The 22,992-nt window shown below is 48.2% G+C and overlaps 1 protein-coding gene across 1 annotated transcript; it reads left to right on the top strand.

The window, feature by feature from the left end:
• The first annotated feature begins 44 nt into the window (after positions 1 to 44).
• EARS2 (glutamyl-tRNA synthetase 2, mitochondrial) lies at positions 45 to 21,933 on the top strand. Its single transcript, XM_049638422.1, has 9 exons — positions 45 to 256; positions 2,568 to 2,723; positions 5,880 to 6,069; positions 9,409 to 9,881; positions 11,277 to 11,385; positions 13,788 to 13,941; positions 14,036 to 14,166; positions 20,482 to 20,617; positions 21,077 to 21,933. The coding sequence occupies exons 1-9, from the start codon at positions 118 to 120 to the stop codon at positions 21,158 to 21,160; spliced, it is 1,572 nt and encodes a 523-aa protein (XP_049494379.1). The 5' UTR covers positions 45 to 117; the 3' UTR covers positions 21,161 to 21,933.
• The last annotated feature ends 1,059 nt before the right edge of the window (positions 21,934 to 22,992 follow it).

The raw sequence follows: 22,992 nt of genomic DNA, 5'->3' as shown, positions 1-22,992 counted from the left end.
TAGGAGGCCTGCGCCTTTAAGGGGCGGGGCTGCGCCCTCTGTGGCAGACGCGGATTGGCTGGAAGGGGTCCTCGGAAGTGATGCACCGAGAAGCCCACGTGTGCGGTTCCATCCCACATGGCGGTGCTTCTGAAGAGGCTGCTGCAGTCGGCGAGGCCCCCCGCGGCCTTGGGCCGCCTCGTAGGACGGCGCGAGGCCAGCATGGGCACTGATCCCGGGGCTGCAGTGCGGGTGCGGTTCGCCCCCAGCCCCACAGGTAACCTGGGCGGACGTGACGCTGTAGGTCGAAGTCCATCGTACCGTGTCCGCCCCCCGAATATTCCCGAACGAATCCCTTCCGGTCGAGTCAGACTGGGCGGGCAGCGCGACCCTATTTTGCAGGCGTAGAAGTAGGCCCACGAGCGTAATTTATTCACATTGCCAGGAAGTTCTTTGTGTTTATCGAACTGTACCATTACTCTCGGTCCCTTTTTCATGTATTCAATAAATGTTTATTGAGGACCAACAGTGTGCCAGCTATTGTTTTAGGCGTTGGGATGCCATGGTCTCCAGGAACGTTTTTGGCTCTTGTTCTCAAGAAGCCTATCCTATAGTATACATTATAGCCGCGACAAATACGTGTAAAAAATAACTGTAGTTTTAGTTACAGATGACATAAGAGAAATGAAGCAGAGTAGGCGTCTGGGGGTTAGATAGGAAGCTCAAGAAGGGCGTGTTGAGGATGTAGCATTTGAATTGAGAACCAAAAGACAAGAAGTCTATGTATGTGAAGTCTATATGAAGTCCATAAGAGGGACTTTAGGCAGAGGAAATTGCAGGTACAAAGGCCCTGTGGTTAATGTTGCCACTCAGCAAGCCAAAAGAATTAGGCAGAGGCTCACTGTATGCCCTAGTGGAGAGCTTGTCAGGGTGTCCCCACCATTTCCCCCCGGTTTGTTTTTCTCACGGAGGCTTCCTTCTGCCCTCTCCACACTGAGCATTCCTCTCATTCAGAACCTATGGGTCCACATGTAAGCCTTTGTGTCAAGATCCCACCTGCACAGAGTGACAGGATCTTTCCTGGCAGGCAGCAGAGTGTAGAGCCGGCCTCTCAGACCATGGTGACAGGACTGGTTTTTAATTTCTAATTGGTTATGGATCAGTATTTTTATATAACCAACAGAAATGAGTTATTAAAAAGGACAAATATTGAAAGCATACAAAATATGAGCCTATTTCTATTGAATTCACCAAATATAAAATTACTCTGTCAAATTGCTGTTTCTAAATATTTTTTCTCAATTTCTGTACTTACTTGGTTATGAACTGGCAGCAGTTTCTAGACCAGCAAGTGTCTGTACTTGGCTTTGCACAGCACTCACGTAGTGGTTGGGGGCCACAAGGTCTGAGATTGGCTGGGTCCAAATTGCCAGCTTTGCCGTTTGTTAGCTGTGTGACATGGGCAAATTGCATGACCTTCCTGAGCTTCTGAGTTTTACCTTCTGCCAAACAGGGCTAGTAATAGTTCCTGTCTTGTGGGTTTGAGCTAATGCAACTGAGGCACTTAGCAAGGTCTGGTATTTAGCACTTAATAAACAATATTCTCTATTATGATTATAGTTCTCCTTTTTTTTCTGATTTGCAGGAAAAGCCCATACAGAAAAGGCTGCTGACTACAGACAGATAAAACATACTGACTACAGACAGATTTATGAAACAACATAGGTCATTAATAGCTAAAATTAATTGAAGGGTATACTTTGACCAGCGCTTAGGTCACAACAGCCCTGTAAGGAAAGTTTCTTTTTTCTTTTCTTTTTTTTAAATCTTAGCGGATGAGGAGATTGAAGCTCATACACATGAAGTAAAGTGCCCAAGGGATAGCAATTGGTAAATGGTGGATGCAGAATTTAAATCCAGATTGATTTGGTTTAAACGGTCTTGCTTTCAACTACTGGACCCCTGTCTTCTGTCTTGGGGACCTCTGGTTTTGTGGTTGCCTTATAATAACTAGCAGAAGGTCACACATAATCCGTGTTGAAGAAGTTTGCCTGATGCCAGAAGAGCCTTATGGGTCCCATGCTGCCTCCTGAACCTGTAGATGCAGAGAGGCTCGTTATGGAGTCAGAGCCATGGCCTGGACCAAAGAAGATAAGATATTAGCTTTTTTTTTCACCCAAGCACATCATTGAATTTGTACATGTTAAATGGATGTGTGGTAATGGCTTCAGTGGATAATCCTCTGTCCTTATTTGGGTAAAACTTGGCCTTGAGGCAAATCTAAGTAGAACAGTGGGTGCAGTTAGGAAGAGTTGGAGTCTTTTTTTTTTTTTTTTTCCCACAAAATTACATGCTCTAAAACTTGGGTGGTCTTCTATTTCCAGGATGAGGGGCTAAAGAGGTTGACCACCCCTGCCCTCTCCTGTGGCAGTCTGTCTCGGTGTTGACTGGAAGGATGGGACAGGGGTAGCTGTTCCTTGAGCTTCGATATTCACTGGGACGTCCTGGTACAAGCAGGGCTTACTTGCGTCTGGCTGAGGTGTGTCAGTTCATCTTCCCTGTCTTGACTGAGTATTCTCTTCTACTAGGCTTCTTGCACCTGGGTGGCCTACGCACTGCCTTATACAACTATATCTTTGCCAAGAAGCACCAGGGGAGCTTCATCCTCAGGCTGGAAGACACGGATCAGACCCGCCTTGTGCCTGGGGCAGCAGAGAATATTGAAGACATGCTGGAGTGGGCAGGTGAGGCGGTCAGGGAAAAAACCCTTCTCCAAGGGGGAAGTGGGAGCAGGGAAAGGAGCCAGTAGGCCTCACAGGGCCCAAGCTGGACAATGAGGAGTTCCTGGAGAGATAGGTATATTTGTGCTGCCTCAGGAGGCACGTGTCCCCCCCAAAAAAGATGCTAAAGAAATACTCTGAGGCTGTTTTGAGGTTCCTGTTCTTAGAGTGTCAGGTGCTACTGGGAACGGACAGGAAACACAGGCCAAGCATAAGATGGAATTGGAGAGGCGAGGCGTGTAGTGAGCAGAAGGCTCCAGCCCCTTGTTCCCATGTGGGAATGCTGGCCCAGCTTGTCCAACCTTCTGACTTCCAAGAGGAGCCAGAAATCCAGGTTTTCGTTACTGTTTTGTTTTTTTTTTTAATGAATACTTGCCATTGTTAAACTTGAACTCAGATTTTTTTTTTTTTTAAACACACTGTGTGAGCCAAACTAAATGTGTACAGCTTCTAAAGTCAGTCTTCTTATGGGAAGTTTAATCTGAAGGACTGCTAAACCCCAGGAAGACAAGGAGGAGTGTGTTTGTGTTCCCTGGGTCAACAATTGCTTACCTGTCAAGACAGGTACAACCAGTTAAGTTCTCCAAGGAAAAATACCAAAAATACCGAGACTTTTATGAGATGTGTATTTTAATCTGCAGTAAATTATTAACTAGACTTTGGGTTCCCAAAGCGCAGAAACTGATTTCATTTTTATCTTCTATTGTAGAACATTATGGCAGATGCTTAGTTGAGATTAGTTGAGTAAAGGAATTCATTCAAGGAGATCACTTATTGTAATTTAGGTCGTGTTCCAGCATTGAACAGAGACTCTGTTGTCAGTAATTGGAAGACAGATAAATTAATTCATTTTCACCATGATGTTAAGTGTTAATGTGTGCTATGGAGAAAAGGTTAACAGGTTAGAGAACTGACAGGGAGGGATGCTGTTTTAGACAGGGTGGTCTTCTCTGAGGAGGTGACATTAAAGCAGAGATCACACAAAGTGAGGGGCCAGCCCTGTGGCTACTTGCACGAAGACTGTTCAAAGCAGAGGCAGGGCACCTGAGTGGCTCAGTAGGTTCAGCACCCGACTCTTGGTTTTAGCTCAGGTCATGATCTCACGGTTTCATGAGTTCAAGCCCCACATCAGGCTCTGCGCTGGCAGCCTGCTTGAGATTCTCTCTCTCCCTCTCTCTCTCTGCCCTTCCCCCACTCGTGCTGTCTGTCTCTCAAAATAAATAAACTTAAAATTTTAAAGCAGGGCGTCTGGGTGGCTCAGTTGATTAAGCATCCGACTTCGGCTCAGGTCATGATTTTGCAGTTCATAAGTATGAGCCCTGTGTTGGGCTCTGTGCTGACAGATTCTGTGTTTCCTTCGGATTCTGTGTTTCCTTCTCTCTCTGTTCCTCCCCCACTTGCACTCTGTCTCTCTGTCTCTGTCTCTCTCTCTCTCTCTCAAAAATAAAGATTAGAAAAAAATTATTTTTTTTTAATTTAAAAAGCAGAGGGAATGGCAGATGTGAAGGCCCTGATGAAGGAAAGCATAGGGTGTATTAGAGGAGCAGCAAAGAGGCCAGCATGGCCCAAGGACTGTGACCAAGCAGAGGGACTAGAGATGTGAGGACAGAAGTTGGCCGGTACTGAACCTGCAGTACCAGGCAGGCCAGGATGAGAACTTGGATTTCACTGAGCATCTGCTATATGTCAGCCACTGTCTGAACAGGAGGTCCAGGGGTGAAAGAGTCCTACCCTTGAAGCCCCTGGTGCAGCACGATTGTGTAAATGACGCCTGCAGCCCCTCAGCACAGCTTCCTCTCCAGTGTGGTGGAGAGACAGAGCTGACTTCTGTGGCTTCTTAATTTAGGAGTCACCCTTTTTGTGTGTAATTGACGTATAATTTACCTGACACGAAAGTCACCATTTCAAAGTCTACAAATCAGTGGTTTTTATTGAAAGCCGTTTAGGGTAGAAATACCACCATCCGGGGGCCCTGGGTGGCACAGTTGGTTAAGCGTCCGACTTCAGCCAGGTCACGATCTCACGGTCCGTGAGTTCGAGCCCCGTGTCAGGCTCTGGGCTGATGGCTCGGAGCCTGGAGCCTGTTTCCGATTCTGTGTCTCCCTCTCTCTCTCTGCCCCTCCCCCGTTCATGCTCTGTCTCTCTCTGTCCCAAAAATAAATAAAAAAAAAAAGTTGAAAAAAAAAATTAAAAAAAAAAAAAAAAGAAAGAAATACCACCATCCGGCTCTTTTGTGTCCCCTTTGTCTCTGCAGGAAGTGTATATTGGTTAAATCTGTCCTTTGTGACCTGAGGAAACCGGACCTTGGGCTGGAGCTGTGGCTTACAACAGATCGCATTTCATATAACGGCACCCATCGCAGTGGTTCTGCGTGTGTGCACCGGGCTGAGCGCTTTGAAAGTACCAGTGCGTCCCGTTCTTGCCACCGCCCCGCATGCTAGAGCATAGCTCCGCTTTGCGGGGAAGGAGGCTGAGGCAGTACAATCAGGGTGAAAAGCGTGGATTCTGTGGCCCCTGGCCTGGCTTCGAACGCATCTGTACCGCTTGCTGTTGGCCAAGTGATGTAACAGAGCCCCTCTGTGCCTCAGCGTCCGTACTGAATGGGGGTCACGATGGCGTCTACCTAGTAGGGTGGTTCTGAGGCTTGATGGAAGTCATGGGACATAAGAGCAGCCTGGCAGGTGCTTGGCACTGCGGCCCTCACCCGTCTTCAGGATCCCTTGTCACAGCTTCTCTGGCCAAGAACCAGGGGTCCAGCCAGGGCTGTGCCCTGAACCATACTTCGTTCTTTGGAGCCAGCTCTTCCGGGCCTGGGCTGCTTTCCCCCTCCCCAGGGAAAGGACAGACGGAGAGGAAGGGCAGTTGAGAGCGTGGACTATGGAGGTGACACACCCCTGTGACTCCTTATCTTTCAGGCCTCACAACCTTGAGCGCTTACCCTCTCTTGTCTTTCAACTGGTCACCTATAAAAGGGAAATCGCGACAGTAACGACCTTGAGGGTTGTTGTGAGGATTAAAAGCTTTACTGTATGCATAAGGCACACAGAACAGTGCTGAACCGGTGCTGTCAGCATCTTCATTGTTAGAATTTGGTGAGCATTCTCTGTTGCTGTGCCACAGGCATCCCCCCAGACGAGAGCCCCCGCCGGGGAGGTCCAGCGGGGCCGTACCAGCAATCCCAGCGACTTGAGCTCTACGCCCGGGCCACGGAAGCGTTGCTGGAGTCCGGCGCTGCTTACCCCTGCTTCTGCTCACCACAGCGCCTGGAGCTCCTGAAGAAGGAGGCCCTGAGGAATCACCAGACGCCCCGGTGAGAGCCCCAGCCTGTCGAGGCTGCTTCCCCAAAGTCACGTGTGTCCCTCATCTGCATGACAGATTCCCCCCAAGCTGTGGTCCCTGCACGGCCTCATTGGTCAGGAGTCTGGGCGCAGCTCTGCTGGCTCCCTTGGCTCAGAGTCTCTCTCAAAGCTGCAGTCAAGGTTTTGGCCAGGTTTGTGGTTTCCTCAAGACTGGCCTTGCAGAGGGTCCGCTTCCATTTCTCTCATGAGGCTGCTGGCTGACCGTGGGCTGCACTGGCTGTTGTGCGGAGATGCCATTTCCTTGCCATGTGGGCCTGTCCACAGCGTAGCTCACAGCATAGCAGCTGGCCTCGCTGTGGGCAAGGTGGACAGAAAGCAAAAGAGAGCAAGACAGAAGCCAGTCTGTTTGTAACTGAACAGAGGAAGCAACATCTTGTCACTTGTGCCGCATTCTCTTCCCAAAAAGAAAGTTGTTAGGTCCAGCCCACACTCCAGGCAGGGGATGACACAAGGGCAGAAACACCGGAGGTGGGCATCACTGGGGCCATGTCAGAGCTGCCGACCACACTGGCTCTCAGGCAGTAGTAACACGTAAAGTAACTTCAATTATTTGTAATTCTGAGTAAGTAAAGTTTTTTTCAGAGGCAGAGAGATGTATATGCAAAGATCTCTCCTAACCCTGACTCTGGTCCCTCAATTTCTCTTTCTATAAACAACTGCAGTTAGAATTTTCTTTCTTTTTTTTTAACGTTTATTTTTAAATTTTTTTTAATGTTTATTTTTTGAGAGAGACAGAGCACAAGCAGGGAAGGGGCAGAGAGAGAGAGACACAAAATCCAAAGCAGGCTCCAGGCTCTGAGCTGTCAGCACAGCACTGACAGCTGTCAGCACAGCACTCACCAACTGAGTCACCCAGGCACCCCATATATTTATTTATTTTTGAGAGAGAGAGAGCACATGTGAGCTGGAGAGTGGCAGAGAGAGAAGGGGACAGAGGATCCAAAGCAGGCTTTGAGTTTACAGCAGAGAACTCAGTGTGGGGTTTGAACTCATGAAACGTGAGATCACGACCTGAGCTGAAGTCAGATGCTTAACCGGCTGAGCCACCCAGGTGCCCCTAGAATTTTCTTCTGTCTTCTCCAGAGACACTCAACGCATGTACCCTGATGAACACGTATTGTTTCTCTTCGCCATTCCAATGGCAGCACACAATATACGGATTGTGCAACTTACCGTTCCCACTTACCTTTTTTGAGGCTATCCAATCTATATAGGCCCACACATTTTTCTTATGCTTGCATGGTATTCCATTGTACAGATGTAACATCCGTTAAACAGTTTCTTATTCATGAATCTTGATGCCATTTCTAATCTGTAGTTATAATGAAAGAGCTGAGATGGATCATGTTGACATATGTTGTTGTGCACGTGTGCAGGGTGTTTGTTGGAGACCCTCCCAGATGAGGAATTGCAGGGCCAGTTTGGAGCTTTGATAGACACTGCCTGTGGCCCTTGACCACCTTGCTTCCCATCAGCAGTGGCATCAGGACATCTTGAGTTCCAGTTTATTTATTTATTTATTTATTTATTTTTTAAAGAAATTAAAACAAAGTTTTTTTAAGTTTATTTAAGGAATCTCTACACCCAACGTGGGGCCCAAACTCATGACCACAAGATCAAGAGCCACATGCTCTTGCGACTGAGCCAGCCAAGTGCCCCACCCCTTTTTAAGATAGGCTTCATGCCCAATGTGGGGCTTGAACTCACATCCTTAAAGTCAAGAGTCAAGCTCTCATGGGCACCCCCCAGTGAGTTCCAGTTTAAATGAACTGTTTGGACAAGCATTGGATATTTGTATGAGGTCATGATATTCACTGCAGCTTTACTTTTTTGTCATAAATAGTCTACTTGTCTATTGGTAGGTTATTTTTTAAAATTATAGTCAAGTTCTGTTGTGGAATCCATGCAGCCGTTTATTAATTGAACACTTAGCTCTGTGTCAATGAGTATATTTTCAAGCTTTACATTTGTGTGTCAGGATTCTTTGGGGACTAAATAATGGAACACCCCTTTTAAAAGGGACAAACCATGCTAACTAACTTGGATGTAAATTAAAAAAATAAATAGATAAAATTTAAAAAAATTAATAAAAGGGACAAACCAGGGGCGTCCAGCTGGCTCAGCGGATGGAGCACGCGACTCTTGATCTTAGGGTCATGAGTTCAAGCCCCATATTGATGGTAGGGTTTACTTAAAAAAAAATAAAGAATAGGGGTGCCTGGGCGGCTCAGTTGGTTAAGCGGCCGACTTCAGCTCAGGTCATGATCTCCGGTTCATGAGTTCGAGCCCCGCATTGGGCTCTCTGCTGTTAGTGCAGAGCCTACTTCAGAGCTTCTGTCCCCTTCTCTTTCTGCCCCTTCCCAGCACTTGCACACAAGTGCTTGCTCACTGTCTCTCTCTCTTTCTCTCAAAAATAAATCTAAAAACAATAATAATAATAAAGAATTTAAAAGAGAGTGGGGGACAAATCAGAGCTTCTCATGCTCTAATGTGCAGACGACTTACCTGGGGATCTAGTTAACATGCAGATTCAGATTCACCAGGTCTGGGCTGAGGCCCGAGATGCTGCATTTCTGACCGGCTCCCAGGTGAGGTTGTTGCTAGGGATCCACAAACCATACTTGGAGTAGCCAGGGCATAAACCACATAGACATTTGTCACTTACTCTGCAGAAGTCTGGAGGTGGATGACTCAAGGATAAAACCAGCAGCTTCAAGACATCAGCGCTCTGTTGTGGCTTCTTCCCACCTCCCCTGCCCCACCCCCTACACTAGTTGCAAGTGGCTGCGGAGGCTGCAGGCATTCTGCCCTCACAGGACAACATCTGAAGGGCACAGGGGGAAAGCAGAGGAATTTTCCTCTTGTGGCTCTTTTGCTCTCAATTGGAGAGGCAATCTTTCCCCAGAGCCTAAGCCTCCCCTGCCTCCAGGCATACTTTTCTTTGAGTCTTAGGGACTAGAGTGGTCTGGCCTGGACCAGTTGCTGGCAAATGGGAATGGGATTGCATGATTGGCCACACCAGCTGTGATTCAACCCCCAGGACTAGGCATTTTGCTATTTCCTCATTAGCAAGGAAGAAGAGGGAGAGGCTGGCAGGTAGGCAGGCGCAAGTGTCTGCCACACTGTTACCAATTACTGTCTTCCCCAGACGTCACTCCGCTCCCTGTTCAGGACTGGAAACAGAGCTGGAGAAGTAGATGACTTGCCAAGGTCAGCCAACTATCAGAGACAAAGACGGAATTCAGTCTGTCTGTAGTCATCCTAACCTCTGTGATGCTCTGCTTTAACAGGTATGACAATCGGTGCCGGAACCTGAGCCAGGGGCAGGTGGCCCAGAAGCTAGCCACAGGCCCCAAACCTGCTATCCGCTTCCGCCTGGATGGGGAGGCACCAGCCTTCCAGGACCTGGTGTATGGCTGGAATCGGCATGAAGTAGCTAGTGTGGAGGGGGACCCGGTCATCCTGAAGAGCGATGGCTTTCCCACATACCACCTGGCATGCGTGGTGGACGACCACCACATGGGCATCAGCCACGTGCTGCGGGGCTCCGAGTGGCTGGTCTCCACCTCCAAGCATCTACTTCTATACCAGGCCCTGGGCTGGCAACCACCTCGCTTTGCCCACCTGCCCCTGCTCCTCAATAGGGATGGCAGCAAGCTGTCCAAGAGGCAAGGAGACATTTTCCTGGAGCATTTTTCTGCTGCCGACTTCCTGCCAGATGCCTTGCTGGACATCATCACCAACTGTGGCTCCGGGTTTGCAGGTACCTGCCCACCTGGGAGTTTGCAGTGGGACCAGAGCAGTGAGGAGCTGGGGCTTTGGTTCAGGCCCACCTGGTCTTCAGGCCAGGCTGTGCCATATACTAGCTGCATGCTCTTGCCTAAATTCATTCTTTTCTCAACAGATGTTTATTGAGCCAGACGCTGTGTTAAGTGCTGGGGCTACAACAGTGAACTAGCTAAATGTAACCCCTGCCCGTAAGGAGCTTATGGTCTTTGAGCCTTCCCTGCCTTTCTATGAAATGGGAATAAGTGTTTACCTCATAGGGTTAAGTTAGGATTCACTGAGCTCATGAGTATGAGGCACCCAGTAAGGTGTCTGCCACTCTGCACAAAAACCGTGGATCTTATGGTTATTATAATTATATTACTCCCACTATGGCAAGTGTGGGTTCCAACAGAATTACTAAGACTGCTATGACCCTAGTGTATTCCAAACTGAGCCCTTATCCTTGGTCCAAGACTTAGAGCCCAAGGTTTAAAGAAGCAGCAAATTAGGATGACCTCTTTGTGGAGGGGATTTCTAGAAATGTGGCACTGGTAGTCTGCTTACTGTTTATTCTGCTCTTATCTCATTTACTCCTTAAAACAGTCTTTAGAGGATTAAATTATCCTTGCTGTTTATAAGAGAATTGTGAGGCTCAGACAGGTTTGATGACTTGGCAAAGCCATGCACCCTGTAAGGGACCCGGCAGAGACTCCCTGTAGGCCTAGGCCTGGCCACGATGCCTGCTGACCGCATGGGACGGGGCTGCAGCTCTGGAGAAGCAGCTCCCCGCTCAGCGATTCTCCGCACTGCCTGAGGTTTGGAACCACCTGGGAAGCTTGGAAAGAATACTGATGCTCAGACGCCATCCCAAACCAGCAGAGTCAGAATCTCTGGGGCACAGCCAGTCAATGAGCATGCTGTTCCTGCAACCCACATCTTTGAGGGCAGTGAGAGTTGGTTTAGCCTGATTATTTAAAAAAAAATTTTTTAATGTTTATTTATTTACTTAGCATGAATGGAGGAGGGACAGAGAGAGAGACACACACACACACAGAATCCACAGCAGGCTTTGGATCTGAGCTGGCAGCACAGAGCCCAACATGGGGCTCTAACCCATGAACCGTGAGATCATATCCTGAGCCGAAGTTGGACGCTCAACTGACTAAGCTACCCGGGCACCCCTAGTCTGATTGTTTTCAAACTTGTTTTTCCTGAGTGACAGAACCCTTTCTGCAAATGAAAGCTCCTTCAAGGCCCGTGATCTATAAAAGAGTTAGAAGTTGAATCCCTTGGGTCAGAATGGAATGGGAAACCCAGAACGTGATCACCTAGCCTCCCTTGTGATTGAAAAGCGAGGGAGGGGGCTGAGGCTGGGCCTGCCTCCTTGCAGAGAACCAGATGGGCAGGACCCTGCCTGAGTTGATAACACAGTTTGACCTGACCCGGGTCACCTGCCACTCAGCCCTGTTGGACCTGGAGAAGCTCCCGGAATTTAACAGGTGAGTGGTGAAGCAGGGAGGCCGCTGGTACAAAAAGGCTTTCTTGCTAATGAGGGTACCCATGGCAGAGGGTCTAGTGGGCTTTGGAGTCACATGGACCTGATTTTTACTGTGGGCTCATGTGTCTGATGCTCCGTGAACACAGAGCATGTAAGTCTCCTAACCTCCTGGAGCCTCTGTTTCTTCCTCTCGAAAATGGGGCTAATAACAGTACTTACCTGTTGCGATTGTTGTAGGAGTTCAGTTAAGTTAAACGTTGCATCAAGGTGTTGTACACACCCCCTGGCACATAAAAAGTGTTCTGTAAATGGTAGGTACTGTCTCTGTCATTACCATTATTTCTGGTCGTCCTTTGCATGGATTCTGTTAGCCATGGCCTAGAGAAAAGGGGCATCTTCGCCTTGGAATCCCCCCTTGCCCCCCCACAACACAGTGACTGAGCACTGTCTCATGACACCTGTTTTACATTTCATGTAACTTTTCACTCAGACCTCTAAAGCCAGTTACAGTTCAGATCACTGTTGACATATCCATCTAAGGGCCTTGGTGGTAAAGCCAGCAGATAGATGTGTACTTAAGGGACAAGAGACTCAAGGATGCCGTCTCTTGAGCACTGGTTTGGGGACAGGCTCTCTGTGCTTTACTTGCATGAGCCCAGAGAATTCGCATTGACTGCAGGTATTGAAGGTTGTTACTTCATTTATCTCCCATCAGACATCAGATCAGTTGTCTGACTTTGCTCTCTTTTGCATAGAAGGAAACGACACATAAGGCAGTGTTCCATAACCAGCCCGTTCACGCAGCAAACGGCAGGCATCCCTTGAATGGGGTATTCACCAGTGAATGCAACTTGAACCCTACCTTTCTGATTGTAGGGAAAGTGGTATTTTAAGGAAATGGGGCACAGCGGGGAAATACTTTGTGACCCATTCCAGTCCTCCAGCATGAGGGTAGCCAGAGGAGGATGGAGGTGGGCTCTGCTCGGCATGGACCCAAGAGGAGATGCAGTTTTGGGACTGCCACGAATGCAGCCGAAGCCATTAATGTTTAGATGTTCCTGGCATCAAGCCGCTGCTGTGATTATTTCGGTAATAGCAGTAAAGGTAGCACCGGTAGTCGTCAGAGCAGCACCACAAGTGTGGTGGAAGTAGTGATAATAATTGACGTTTATTTGGCACTTCCATGGAAGCTGCAGGCCCGGGACCTTCCATGTATTATCTCAAATGTGGCCACTAGGGTCTCCTGATTGCTTTCTGTCTACGGTCTTCTCCCACTGCTGCGGAGATCCTAGAGACACTTTCAGTATGTGGTGTTAACTCCTTTTTAAGAAAATCGTTATGTTTTTGGGTAGCGTATGCTCCAGATAGCTTCGCAGAGGGTCTCATCCTTCCTCCCCTGATGTGCGGAACCCTCAGTCCTGACCCCCTGCCCGCCTCCAGCTGCCTTTTCCTCTGTGCTTTCCAGATAGTCCCTCATGTAGTCTGCACAGTGCCCTGTGACGGAGGCCCCTGCTTGTCCCTGTGGTGTACATGAGCCTCCTGAGGCTCTGGACGATCATGTAACTTGCTGCAGACCTCTCACAGGGCCGGCCTGATTCACAGGCCTGCCCCAGTTCCAGAGCCCAGAAGATACGCCCCCACCGCTGCCGCCTGCCTTTCTTCCATGCCAGGGCAGCCTAGGGAGGGGACTGAGGACTGGTTAAAGCTTTGCTGCTCCCGAAGAGAGGGAGCAAGGCAGTTAGAAGAATTCTGGAAAGAAGAACATTGGAACTGACAAGAAAACCTGAACTTCTTGATTATGAGCCCTGGATTCAAACAGCTGTGCACTCTGAGCTTCAGATCCTATAAATCTGTGTTCTTGATCTCTGCCTTTTTGTGCCGGAATCTCGTGCTTTAAGCTATGCAAGGAGGCAGACACTTGTAGATTGTACCTTGTAAAGTCAGGTGCCTGTCGAGGCCAGCAGCCAGCACGGAGGTAGGTAGCAAGCCTGGGGAGAGGCACTGGGGAGCAGAGGCCCTGGCAAACTGGAGTGCTCTGTGCCTGTAAACCAGGCGGCCTCCACTCTGCTCCCACTATTGAAGTGTGGGGCATGAGGGCCCTTTGCAGCCAGATCTTCTCTGATATCCCAAGAGAAGCCAGAAATCTGTTTTTATGTGATCTCTTCCTAGTTTAAAATGTTAGCTACTATCTTAGAAACACAACAGGATACCTGAGTTGCTTGGGGCTCTTAGGCTGACTTAGACCTTGGCCAGATCCCTTTCCTGTATGATCTGTTTCTGGGCTGTGGGAGGGACAGCTCATATAACGTGTCATTCTTCAAACCTTGTCTGCTCCCTTAGGGAGAGGGTTTGGAGGGGACTGGGAATGCCAGTGGCTGCACGGTCCCTTGGTTTCTCTTACAGGCTGCACCTGCGTCGGTTGGTGAGCAGTGAGACCCAGAGACGCCAGCTGGTGGGGAAGCTGCAGGCCCTGGTGGAGGAGACATTTGGCAGCCAGCTGCGAGACAGGGATGTCCTGGACCCAGCCTACGTGGAGAGGATCATCCTGCTGAGACAGGTGTGGTGTCAGGGAGCTCCGGTGACTGAGGGAATGGGTGGCGCCCCCCTTCTTCCCTGTCTGCAGTGTTTTCAGCGACTGCCTCTTCCCCTAGGGTCACATTTGCCGCCTGCAGGATTTGGTCTCCCCGGCACATTCCTACCTGTGGACTCGCCCTGCCGTGGGCCGAGCGCAGCTGGGCGCCATCTCGGAGAAGGTGGACTTGATTGCCGAGCGTGTGCTGGGGTGAGTTGCTGCAGGCCAAGCTCAAGGCTCCGCCCCCGAGTTCCCTCTCCCTCCCAGGGCCCCCTTCCTCCAGGACTAGCTGCGGGGCCTGCCACACAACGCATGGCTAGTGACAGGGTCTTGGCAAGATGGTCACTCTGGTAGGGGGGCCTTTCCAGAGGAGCCAGACCCTCCCCAGAGAGGGCAGTGTGTTTGGGGTTGGGTTCACCTGGGTTCCCTGCCAGTGTTGCAGCTTACCCAGTCCTTTCTCCTGCCCAGGTGGCGTCACTGTGGCACCTCTTTGAGCTTCCATTTCCTCACCCCTAACGTACAGATGCTACTACAGTCTTAACTGTACAGGAACAGAAATGCAACCAAAGCTGGCTTAAGCCCAGCCTAATTCAGGGGCCAAAAACATGTCACCAAGACCTCATTTTTCTGTTCCTTTGACCTTCTGTTCCACACTTCTCAATGCCGGCTACTCTTTCTGCAGAGACTCTGTATCGAGTAGATGGAGGGTGGGGCTCTCTACCAGACAAAAGAAATGACAGTGCTTACCCCATGAGGAAGTGGCAATCCAGGGCTAAAGAGCTTTTTCCATATCTCAAGGGTCCTGATGTCCCTAGATTCTGCTCTTGTCCACACGGTGCATGGTGGCTCATAGACCGTCCATACTTTAGCCAGAAGAGGAAGGAGGAGAAAGGGAAGGGGATGGGACACTCCTACTCCTTACGGAACAGACTTAAAAGTTACACATTCATCTCCACCTGTATCTCGCTGGCCAGAATGCCTATCTTATGGCCATGCCAAGCTACAAGGGAGTCTGGAAAACTTTTTTTTTTTTTTTTTTTAACTTGGCAGCCATGAGCCTGGCTAAAAATTTTATCACTATATATGAAAGGAAAAAAAGGAGAGCAGCTTCTCTCATGTCTGCGCCCTGTTTGTAAGACAGCTCCAACATCACAAAGCCTCAGCTGTGTCTTAAGATGAACTCTGACGGAACCCAATTAGCTACATTTTTCTCTCCGAACCAGTCACACGAGGCCTGGGGAATGTGATGTGCCCGTTGGCGTAGGTTAGCTCATCAACTCCTGGGCCGTAAATGGACCCCCAGCCAGGGCACATGAGCTGAGAATGGGAGCCAGGTAATTCCTCAAGGAGATTTGGGGTATCAGGAGAAAGGGAGGTGGATGCTGGGCAGCAAAACCCAGTGTCCATTTTACCTACCTCCTCCCACCTTTGTCATGAAGATGAAAGTAGGTCTTAAGCGTTTACTTACACATGCCTACAACTTGCTATTTTTTTTTTTTTAATTTTTTTTTTTTAACGTTTATTTATTTTTGAGACAGAGAGAGACACAGCATGAACGGGGGAGGGGCAGAGAGAGAGAGGGAGACACAGAATCGGAAGCAGGCTCCAGGCTCTGAGCCATCAGCCCAGAGCCCGACGCGGGGCTCGAACTCTCAGACCACGAGATCGTGACCTGAGCTGAAGTCAGACGCTTAACCGACTGAGCCACCCAGGCACCCCAAAACTTGCTATTTATATACATTAGGTCTGTATACGTATGTACACAGGGTGTGTGTGGATATGTGTATACAATGAAATTCACAGCCACCTAATAAAGTATCTGGTTAAAATGTTATCCCCATTTTATAGATGAGAAAATCAAGACACAGGCTAAGTAACTTGCCTAAAATAACAGTAAGTTGGAGGAGCAGGGATTCAAACCCAGGCAAGGTTGGGCCTAGAGGCCATACGCTTCTCTCCAAAGTGCTTGGACAGTGCCTGATATCTAGAAACCCTCAGTGTATTGTCATAATAAATAAACACCTGGAAATGATAAGAAAATCATGTGGCAAAAAATACAGTATGATACAAATAGTAGAAGAAGATCTATGGCAAAAAGTATGTGTTCCCTCCTACTGCAGCCCCCAACAGAAATGTAGCCGCACTTAGCAGTTTCCTTTATGTAATGTCTGAGTATTCAGTGATATGGATATGTAACTCCATTTTTGTCTTTTTAAAATTTGAAATTTGATGTTTTGATTATGAAAACATTCAAACCTTTTTTTATGTTAATGTTTATTTATTTTTGAGAGAGAGAGAGTGTGCCCCCATTCAGACCTCTTAAACCTGAGTGTAAAAGCTAGAAAGTGTGAGGCACCTGGGTGGCTCAGTTGGTTAAGCGTCTGGCTTCAGCTCAGGTCAGGACTTGCAGTTCATGAGTTCGAGTTCCGCATCGGGCTCTGTGCTGACATCTCAGAGCCTGGAGCCTACTTTGGATTCTGTGTCTCCCTCTTTCTGCCCCTCCCCTGATCACGCTCTGTCTCTGTCTCAAAAATAAGTAAACGTTAAAAAAAATTTTTTTAAACCTAGAAAGTATAAAAAAGGTAGATATTGGGAAATCCAGTTTTATCCTTGTCCCCCATCTGTTCAGTTCCAGAACTGTCTGCGCATTTCTACCCTTTTTAATTATATCTAAACGATCCTTCTTTTTTACACAAAAATACGGTAACACTGTTCTGTGTCTTTTGATTTGTTTGTTTCACCTAACATATCTGTAGATCTACCCAGTCCTTAGAATCCTCATTATTTTCTACAGCTACACTTAGGCCATTATTGTACCACTTTACGATAATTTATTTAACTCATTTCCTATTGATGGACATTTGGATTGCTTCCAAATTTTGCTGTTATAAACAATGCTATAGTGAATAGCCACATATAGACATCATTAATCGGTTTTGCATTTATATCTCTAGGATAAATTCCCAAGAGTCATTATTACAATACTCCTTTAATTTAGGGCATTCCACAATAGGAGCTCTTAGTGCTAATTCACCAGGACCATTGCCTTAACTCCACATCCCTGCCATGGGGTTAGATTTCAGAGACACTCTGGGGCTCCCACTCAGGACAGGAAAACTGACACCCAAGTGTTCTGAAGCTGCCAGATTTCTTAGAAGTCCCTTCTGTACCCACGCCAAGCTCTGGGCCAGCTCTAATGTGTCCTGAGCTGCCATTGCCTGTGGCCTGTCCCTCTTCTACCAGCTCCTTAGCAGCCTGCTTCCCCACAGTGGCATAGAGGAGAGTTCCTATGTTTTCCCATGGTAAATTTTAACAACTTTTTTTTAAGTAGGTTTCATGCCCAACATGGATCTTAAACTCATGACCCTGAGATTGGGTCGCATGCTCTACTGACCAAGCCAGCCGGGCACCCCATTTTCCACATTAAAATTTTTTTTTTCTTAAGTTTATTTATTTATTTTGGGAGAGAAAGAGCATGAACTGGGGAGGGAGAGAGAGAGAGAGGGAGAGGGAGACAGAGAATCCCAAACAGGCTCTGCACTGTCAGCCAGGAGCCCAGAGTGGGGCTCAAACCCTTAAACTGTGAGATCATGAGCTGAGCTGAGATTAAGAGTCAGATGCTCAACTGACTGAGCCAGCCAGGGGCCCCTCCGTGTTAAATTTTATATTTTCTGTATTTTATCTTTTGGATATAGGAATAATAATAAGCATGTGGCCGAGTTAATGATGCAATAAGCATGGTTATTTTTGCCTCCTGTTGAAACTCAGTGGCTCAGAATCCAGAGTTAGTAAGGGAATCTGTCGGTACCAAGAGGCAGTTTCTTCCCATTACTTATGAGCACGGGTCCCCCAGCCAATCACCCTCCACGTGAAGCCTATCAGTGGCAGGGGACTGTCTGGACCCCATTGAGCACGGGCAGTACCCCAGTTGGCATTGTGGACCATCCGCACCAGTGGAACTGTCCAGGCCCTCTGCAGTATTTCCACTTTGGAATCTCTGTAATAGCTGAGGGGGACTGAGAAGGTGCTGTAAAATACAGGCCCACCCACCCTGCTCCCGTCCATTGCTCTAGCTCAGAGATTAACAATTTTTTTAAATGTTTATTATTTATTTTTGAGAGAGAGAGAGAGCAGGGGAGGGTTAGAAAGAAAGGGAGACACAGAATCCAAAGCAGGCTCCAGGCTCTGAGCTGTCAGTACAGAGCCCGACGTGGGGCTTGAGCTCATGAACCATGAGATCATGACCTGAGCCAAAGTTGGACACCCAACCAACTGAGCCACCAGGTGCCGCTCCAACTCAGAGATTTTTTATTTTATTTTATTTATTTATTTTTTTTTTTTTTTTTTTGGCAAGTCAAGCTCTAACTGAATGGGGAATCTCTCTTGAAACTCAAAACACACTGGTGAGAGAGGATCTCAGCTGGCTACCAGCAAAGCAGAGGGCGATTGTTGGCCTATTGGATTTTACTATTATTTTCTAAACATTTATGCTTTTTTTTAACTCATTAAGCTTTTTTAACTTTCTTTAACTTTTTAACTAAAAAAGTTTTTAAGTTTATTTGTTTTGAGAGAGAGAGTGCAAGCTGGGGAGAGGTAGGGAGAGAGGGGGAAAGAGAGAATCCCAAGCAGACTCCGCACTGCCAGCATGGAGCCCGATGTGGGGCTCAAACTCACAAACCATGAGATCATGACCTGAGCCAAAATTTAGAGTTGGACACTCATCTGAGTGAGCCACCCAGGTGCCCCTGGCCTACTGGATTTTAGATCCTTAAGTGCTTCAACTTGTGGGCAAAGAATGTTTGTAGCAAGAGGTGGGCGCCAGGCTGGCTGATGCAGCAGCCTGTGCCTCTGGTGGGCCCAGGCAGCCGGCACCATAACCCTGTTCCACTTTGAGAACTGCTTCATGCTGGCCAATGTCCCTGACTTTGTCACCTACAGGTGCAGTGGCCTATCAGAGTGCAAGCCCTTCTGGAAATGCACACAGGCTGGGGTCACCTACTTCTTCATGCGGCTGTGCAAGGTGCTGTTCCTGGCCACTCTTTTCCCATCTGGGAAGGTGGCATCTGTGACTTTATTGGGGAGTTCATAAAGGCCAGCATGGATGTGGCAGATCTGATAGAGCTAAATTTTGTCGTGTCCCAGAATACAGGCAGGTGGGGAGTTCAAGATCATGGTTGTTGCCCTAAAAATTTTTTTTAAAGAATGATTGTAGGGGCACCTGGGTGGCTCAACTGGTTAGGCATCCAACTTCAGCTCAGGTCATGATCTCACGGTTTGTGAGTTGGAGCCCCACATTGGGCTCTGTACTGACAGCTTGGAGCCTGGAGCCTGTTTCGGAATCTCTCTCTGTCTCTCTCTCTCTCTCTCTCTGTCTCTCAAAAATAGAGAAACATTTAAAAAAATTAAAATAAGATAAAAGAATGATTGTAGCAGGTTGGTGGCAGTACTGTTACTGGAGCCGGGGTCTCCCGAAGTCTCTTTCTTTCTGCCCTTCTGTGCTACAAGCCCTCTCCCCTGCCCAAAGAGTCTCCCCTCTGCCAATCCTAAAGCTGTGTTTCAAGTAATTTCACAGAGGGCTTCATTCTTCCATCCTATGTCTAACCTGTTCTGAGTTTGTTTTTAGATTCTCTTGCAATGTTTCTGAGCTCTTGGATATAATAAATATTAGCTAATGTTTAATTTCTTTAAAAAAAATTTTTTTTAATGTTTGTTGATTTTTTTGAGAGAGAGAGAGACAGAATGTGAGTGGGGGAGGGTCAGAGAGAGAGGGAGACATAGAATCCAAAGCAGGCTTCAGGCTCCGAGCTGTCAGCACAGAGCCTGATTTGGGGCTCGAACACATGAATCGTGATATCATGACCTGAGCCAAAGTCAGACACTCAGCTGACTGAGCCACCCAGGCACCCCGCTAATGTTTAATTTCTAAATGAAATACAAGATCTAGTGTTTCAGACTAGAAACACTAGTCTGAAACACTAGTTTCTAGTGTTACTGTCTATTCAAGCAACGTACTTAGTGCCTAACAAGTTTGAACTCAGCCCCACCATAGCCCTGTGAGTTACAGACACTATTATTATCCCCACTTTATAGATGAGAAAACTGAGGCATAGCGATCACATGACCTTGAGGTAGAAATTAGTAAATCCTCTTACTGTGGTACCATCTGCGTTTTCCTGTATTGTGCTTGGATTATCTGTGTATTTGGTTCCTTACTTGTTTTTTTTGTTTTGTTTTTTTTCTCAAATTGGAAAGGGATGGGGATCTTCTTCCTTCCCTTCTCCCCCAAGCAGACTTGAACACTGGTTGTGAATGTTAATCTTCAGAAATCCTCCCTCTTACCTACTTGCCACTGGCCCATGCAGGCCCTCATAGACTGGCTCTTTTCTAGGCTTTTATTTATTTATTTCAGTTTATTTACCTTCTTTTAGTAATCTCTGCACCTGACATGGGGCTCAAACTCACAACCCCTAGATGAAGAGTTGCATGCTCTTCCCACTGAGCCAGCCAGGCGCTCCTCTTTTCTAGGCTTTTAGAAGGACCCGATATGAGCTTAACTCAGGACGTGCTGAGTGGAGAACTGAAGAAGGTATCAGAAGGTCTGGAGGGGACCAAACACAGCAACGTGATGCAAGTCCTCCGAGTGGCCCTCAGTGGACAGCGGGTAAGTGGGCAGATGGGCTGGACTGTTCCCTGGAGCCCCTCATTTATCCGTTCAGCTGACATTCAATGGCAGTCATGCTCTGGTTTGGGGGTACAAAGACAAATGAAACACGATCACTCCCTTCAGTCTCTCAGCAGATAGTATTTATGGAAGCACCTACTATGCAGAAGCACCGTTCTGGGTACAGTGGGCACAGTAGTGAATGAAACATGCACTCTCCCTGCCTGCCTGGAGCTGGCGGTTGATGGGGGGCCAATAGACATATCACCACGGGAAAACAGGCTCCTGGGACCCATCCTTGGCCACGGAAAGTAAAGACAACGCAATGCTAACTGTGCCCCTTCAGACGCAGGCAGCGGCACTGGGGTTGGCCTGGGGTGTAGCGCCTGCAGACTGGGGCTGAGCTTTAGTTCTTTAGGCAGTATAAGGCAATAAGGCAGTTTCTCTTTTTGTTCTTAGCAAGGACCTCCGGTAGCTGAGATGATGGTGTCCTTGGGAGCGAAGGAAGTACGGGAACGGATACAGAAGGTGCTTTCCAGCTAGAGAGAAGATAAGACAGAGGAAGAGGCAGCCCTAGGAACCTGGACATGCATGGAAATTGCCTTCAGAGCAAAGCAGAAGGGGCCTGGGGTCCATCAGGAAGCTCACAGAAGGAATCCCGAGTGGAAACGGTCTCTGGGTGCACCCAGTGCGTTTATGGCTTCCTCTCACCTCGTGCTTGGTTCTGACACCACATTACACAGCACAGGTTAGGAGCTGGTTCACGAGGGCTTGTGTCATATTCAGCTCAGGCTCCCGTAATGGCTTAAACAAGAGAAAGTTACTTCCTCACAGTTCTGGAGTCTGGAAGTCCCAAGTTCAAGGTGTCAGCAGATGTGGCTTCCCAGAGGCCTCTCTCCTTGGCTTGCCATTGGCCACCTTCTCTCTGTGTCCTCATATGGTCTTTCCTCAGTGTGTGCTCTTGGTGTCTCTCTGGGTGTTCAGATCTCTTCTTATGAGGACACGGGTCAGATTGGATTAAGGCCTACCCTCATGGCCCAATTTTAACTTACCTCTTTAGAAGTCCTGTCTCCACACACAGTCACATTCTCAGGTCCTGGGGGTTAGGGCTTCGGCACAGGAGTGTTGAGGGGATGCAGTGCAGCCCCTAACAGCTTGGCATCTCCCTGGACTCACGGGTCGCAGTGTTCAGGCCCCGCTTGTAGGTGAAGCAGTAAAAGATGAATGACACCAGCAGGGCCGAACTGGATGGCAGACTCTCTGGGGCTTGTAAAAGAAGTGACCGTCTGCCGAGGGTGAGCACTACGCTTTATGCCACTCTTTATTTTTATTTATTTTTGGCACAGAGAGAGACAGAGCATGAACGGGGGAGGGGCAGAGAGAGAGGGAGACACAGAATCGGAAACAGGCTCCAGGCTCTGAGCCATCAGCCCAGAGCCTGACGCGGGGCTCGAACGCACGGACCGCGAGATCGTGACCTGGCTGAAGTCGGACGCTTAGCCGACTGCGCCACCCAGGCGCCCCACTTTATGCCACTCTTAAACACTCTGCTTTGTCCTTGTATTCGGGCGCCTGTGTCTCCTTCTCTAAAGGCCCTTTTTTCCTCTTTTCTAGTTCTCCAGACCTGGTCCTCGGACTGGAGACCTTCATCCCCTCTGTTTTACACCTTTTTCTTCATACCTACCTCCTCCTTCTGCCCATTCTTGTAAGTCATTGTCTGCAGGTTTCTGAAATAAGATGTTCTTTTTTTTTTTTTTTTTTTTTTAACTTTTATTTATTTAAGTAATCTCTGCACCCACCATGGGGCTTGAACCCACAACCCCGAGATCAAGAGTCACATGCTCTTCCGACTGAGCCAGCCAGGTGCCCCTGAAATAGGTGTTTTCATTGGGGTGAATAGGAATAGCTAAAGAGAAAGGAGGATCATGTATGCCTATAAAAGCTGTACTGGAAAAATAAAATAAAAATTTGAAAAAGACCCTGCTGGGGCTCCTAAGTTTTTCCTGTGTGGCGGCCAGCCTCCAAAATGTCCCCCAGTCATTCCGCCGTCCTAGAAGTCACATTGAGTAGGGCCGACTTGTGATGCCTCGTGGCTTCTGTCTTATCCTCTTGGATCCCTTGCTTTGTGGGAAGCCAACTTCCACATCACAAAGACACTCGGGCAGCCCTCTGGAGACATCCATGGGACAGGGAACTGAGACTTCCTGCCCGCAGCCATGTGAGTGAGTCATCTTGGAAGCAGGTCTTCCAAGCCCCGGTCAGGTGTTCAGACACCATCCTCCATGAAAGATCCTGAGCCAGAACCACTCAGCAAAGTTGCTCCTGAGTTTTGGACACACACAGGTTATAAGATAATAAACGTTTATGGCCTCAAG

Source organism: Panthera uncia, chromosome E3 (genome assembly GCF_023721935.1).
Source record: "Panthera uncia isolate 11264 chromosome E3, Puncia_PCG_1.0, whole genome shotgun sequence".
Lineage (NCBI taxonomy): Eukaryota > Metazoa > Chordata > Mammalia > Carnivora > Felidae > Panthera > Panthera uncia.
Note: the sequence above shows the minus strand (reverse complement) of the source record. Positions and strands in the feature narration are given on the sequence as shown.

Excerpts from the sequence above, each read along its gene's own strand:
- EARS2 (XM_049638422.1), top strand. The coding sequence starts at position 118 with ATGGCGGTGCTTCTGAAGAGGCTGCTGCAGTCGGCGAGGCCCCCCGCG. Across the intron at positions 6,070-9,408 it reads AGGAATCACCAGACGCCCCG|GTATGACAATCGGTGCCGGA; the intron begins GTGAGAGCCCCA and ends CTGCTTTAACAG. Across the intron at positions 11,386-13,787 it reads AAGCTCCCGGAATTTAACAG|GCTGCACCTGCGTCGGTTGG; the intron begins GTGAGTGGTGAA and ends TTTCTCTTACAG.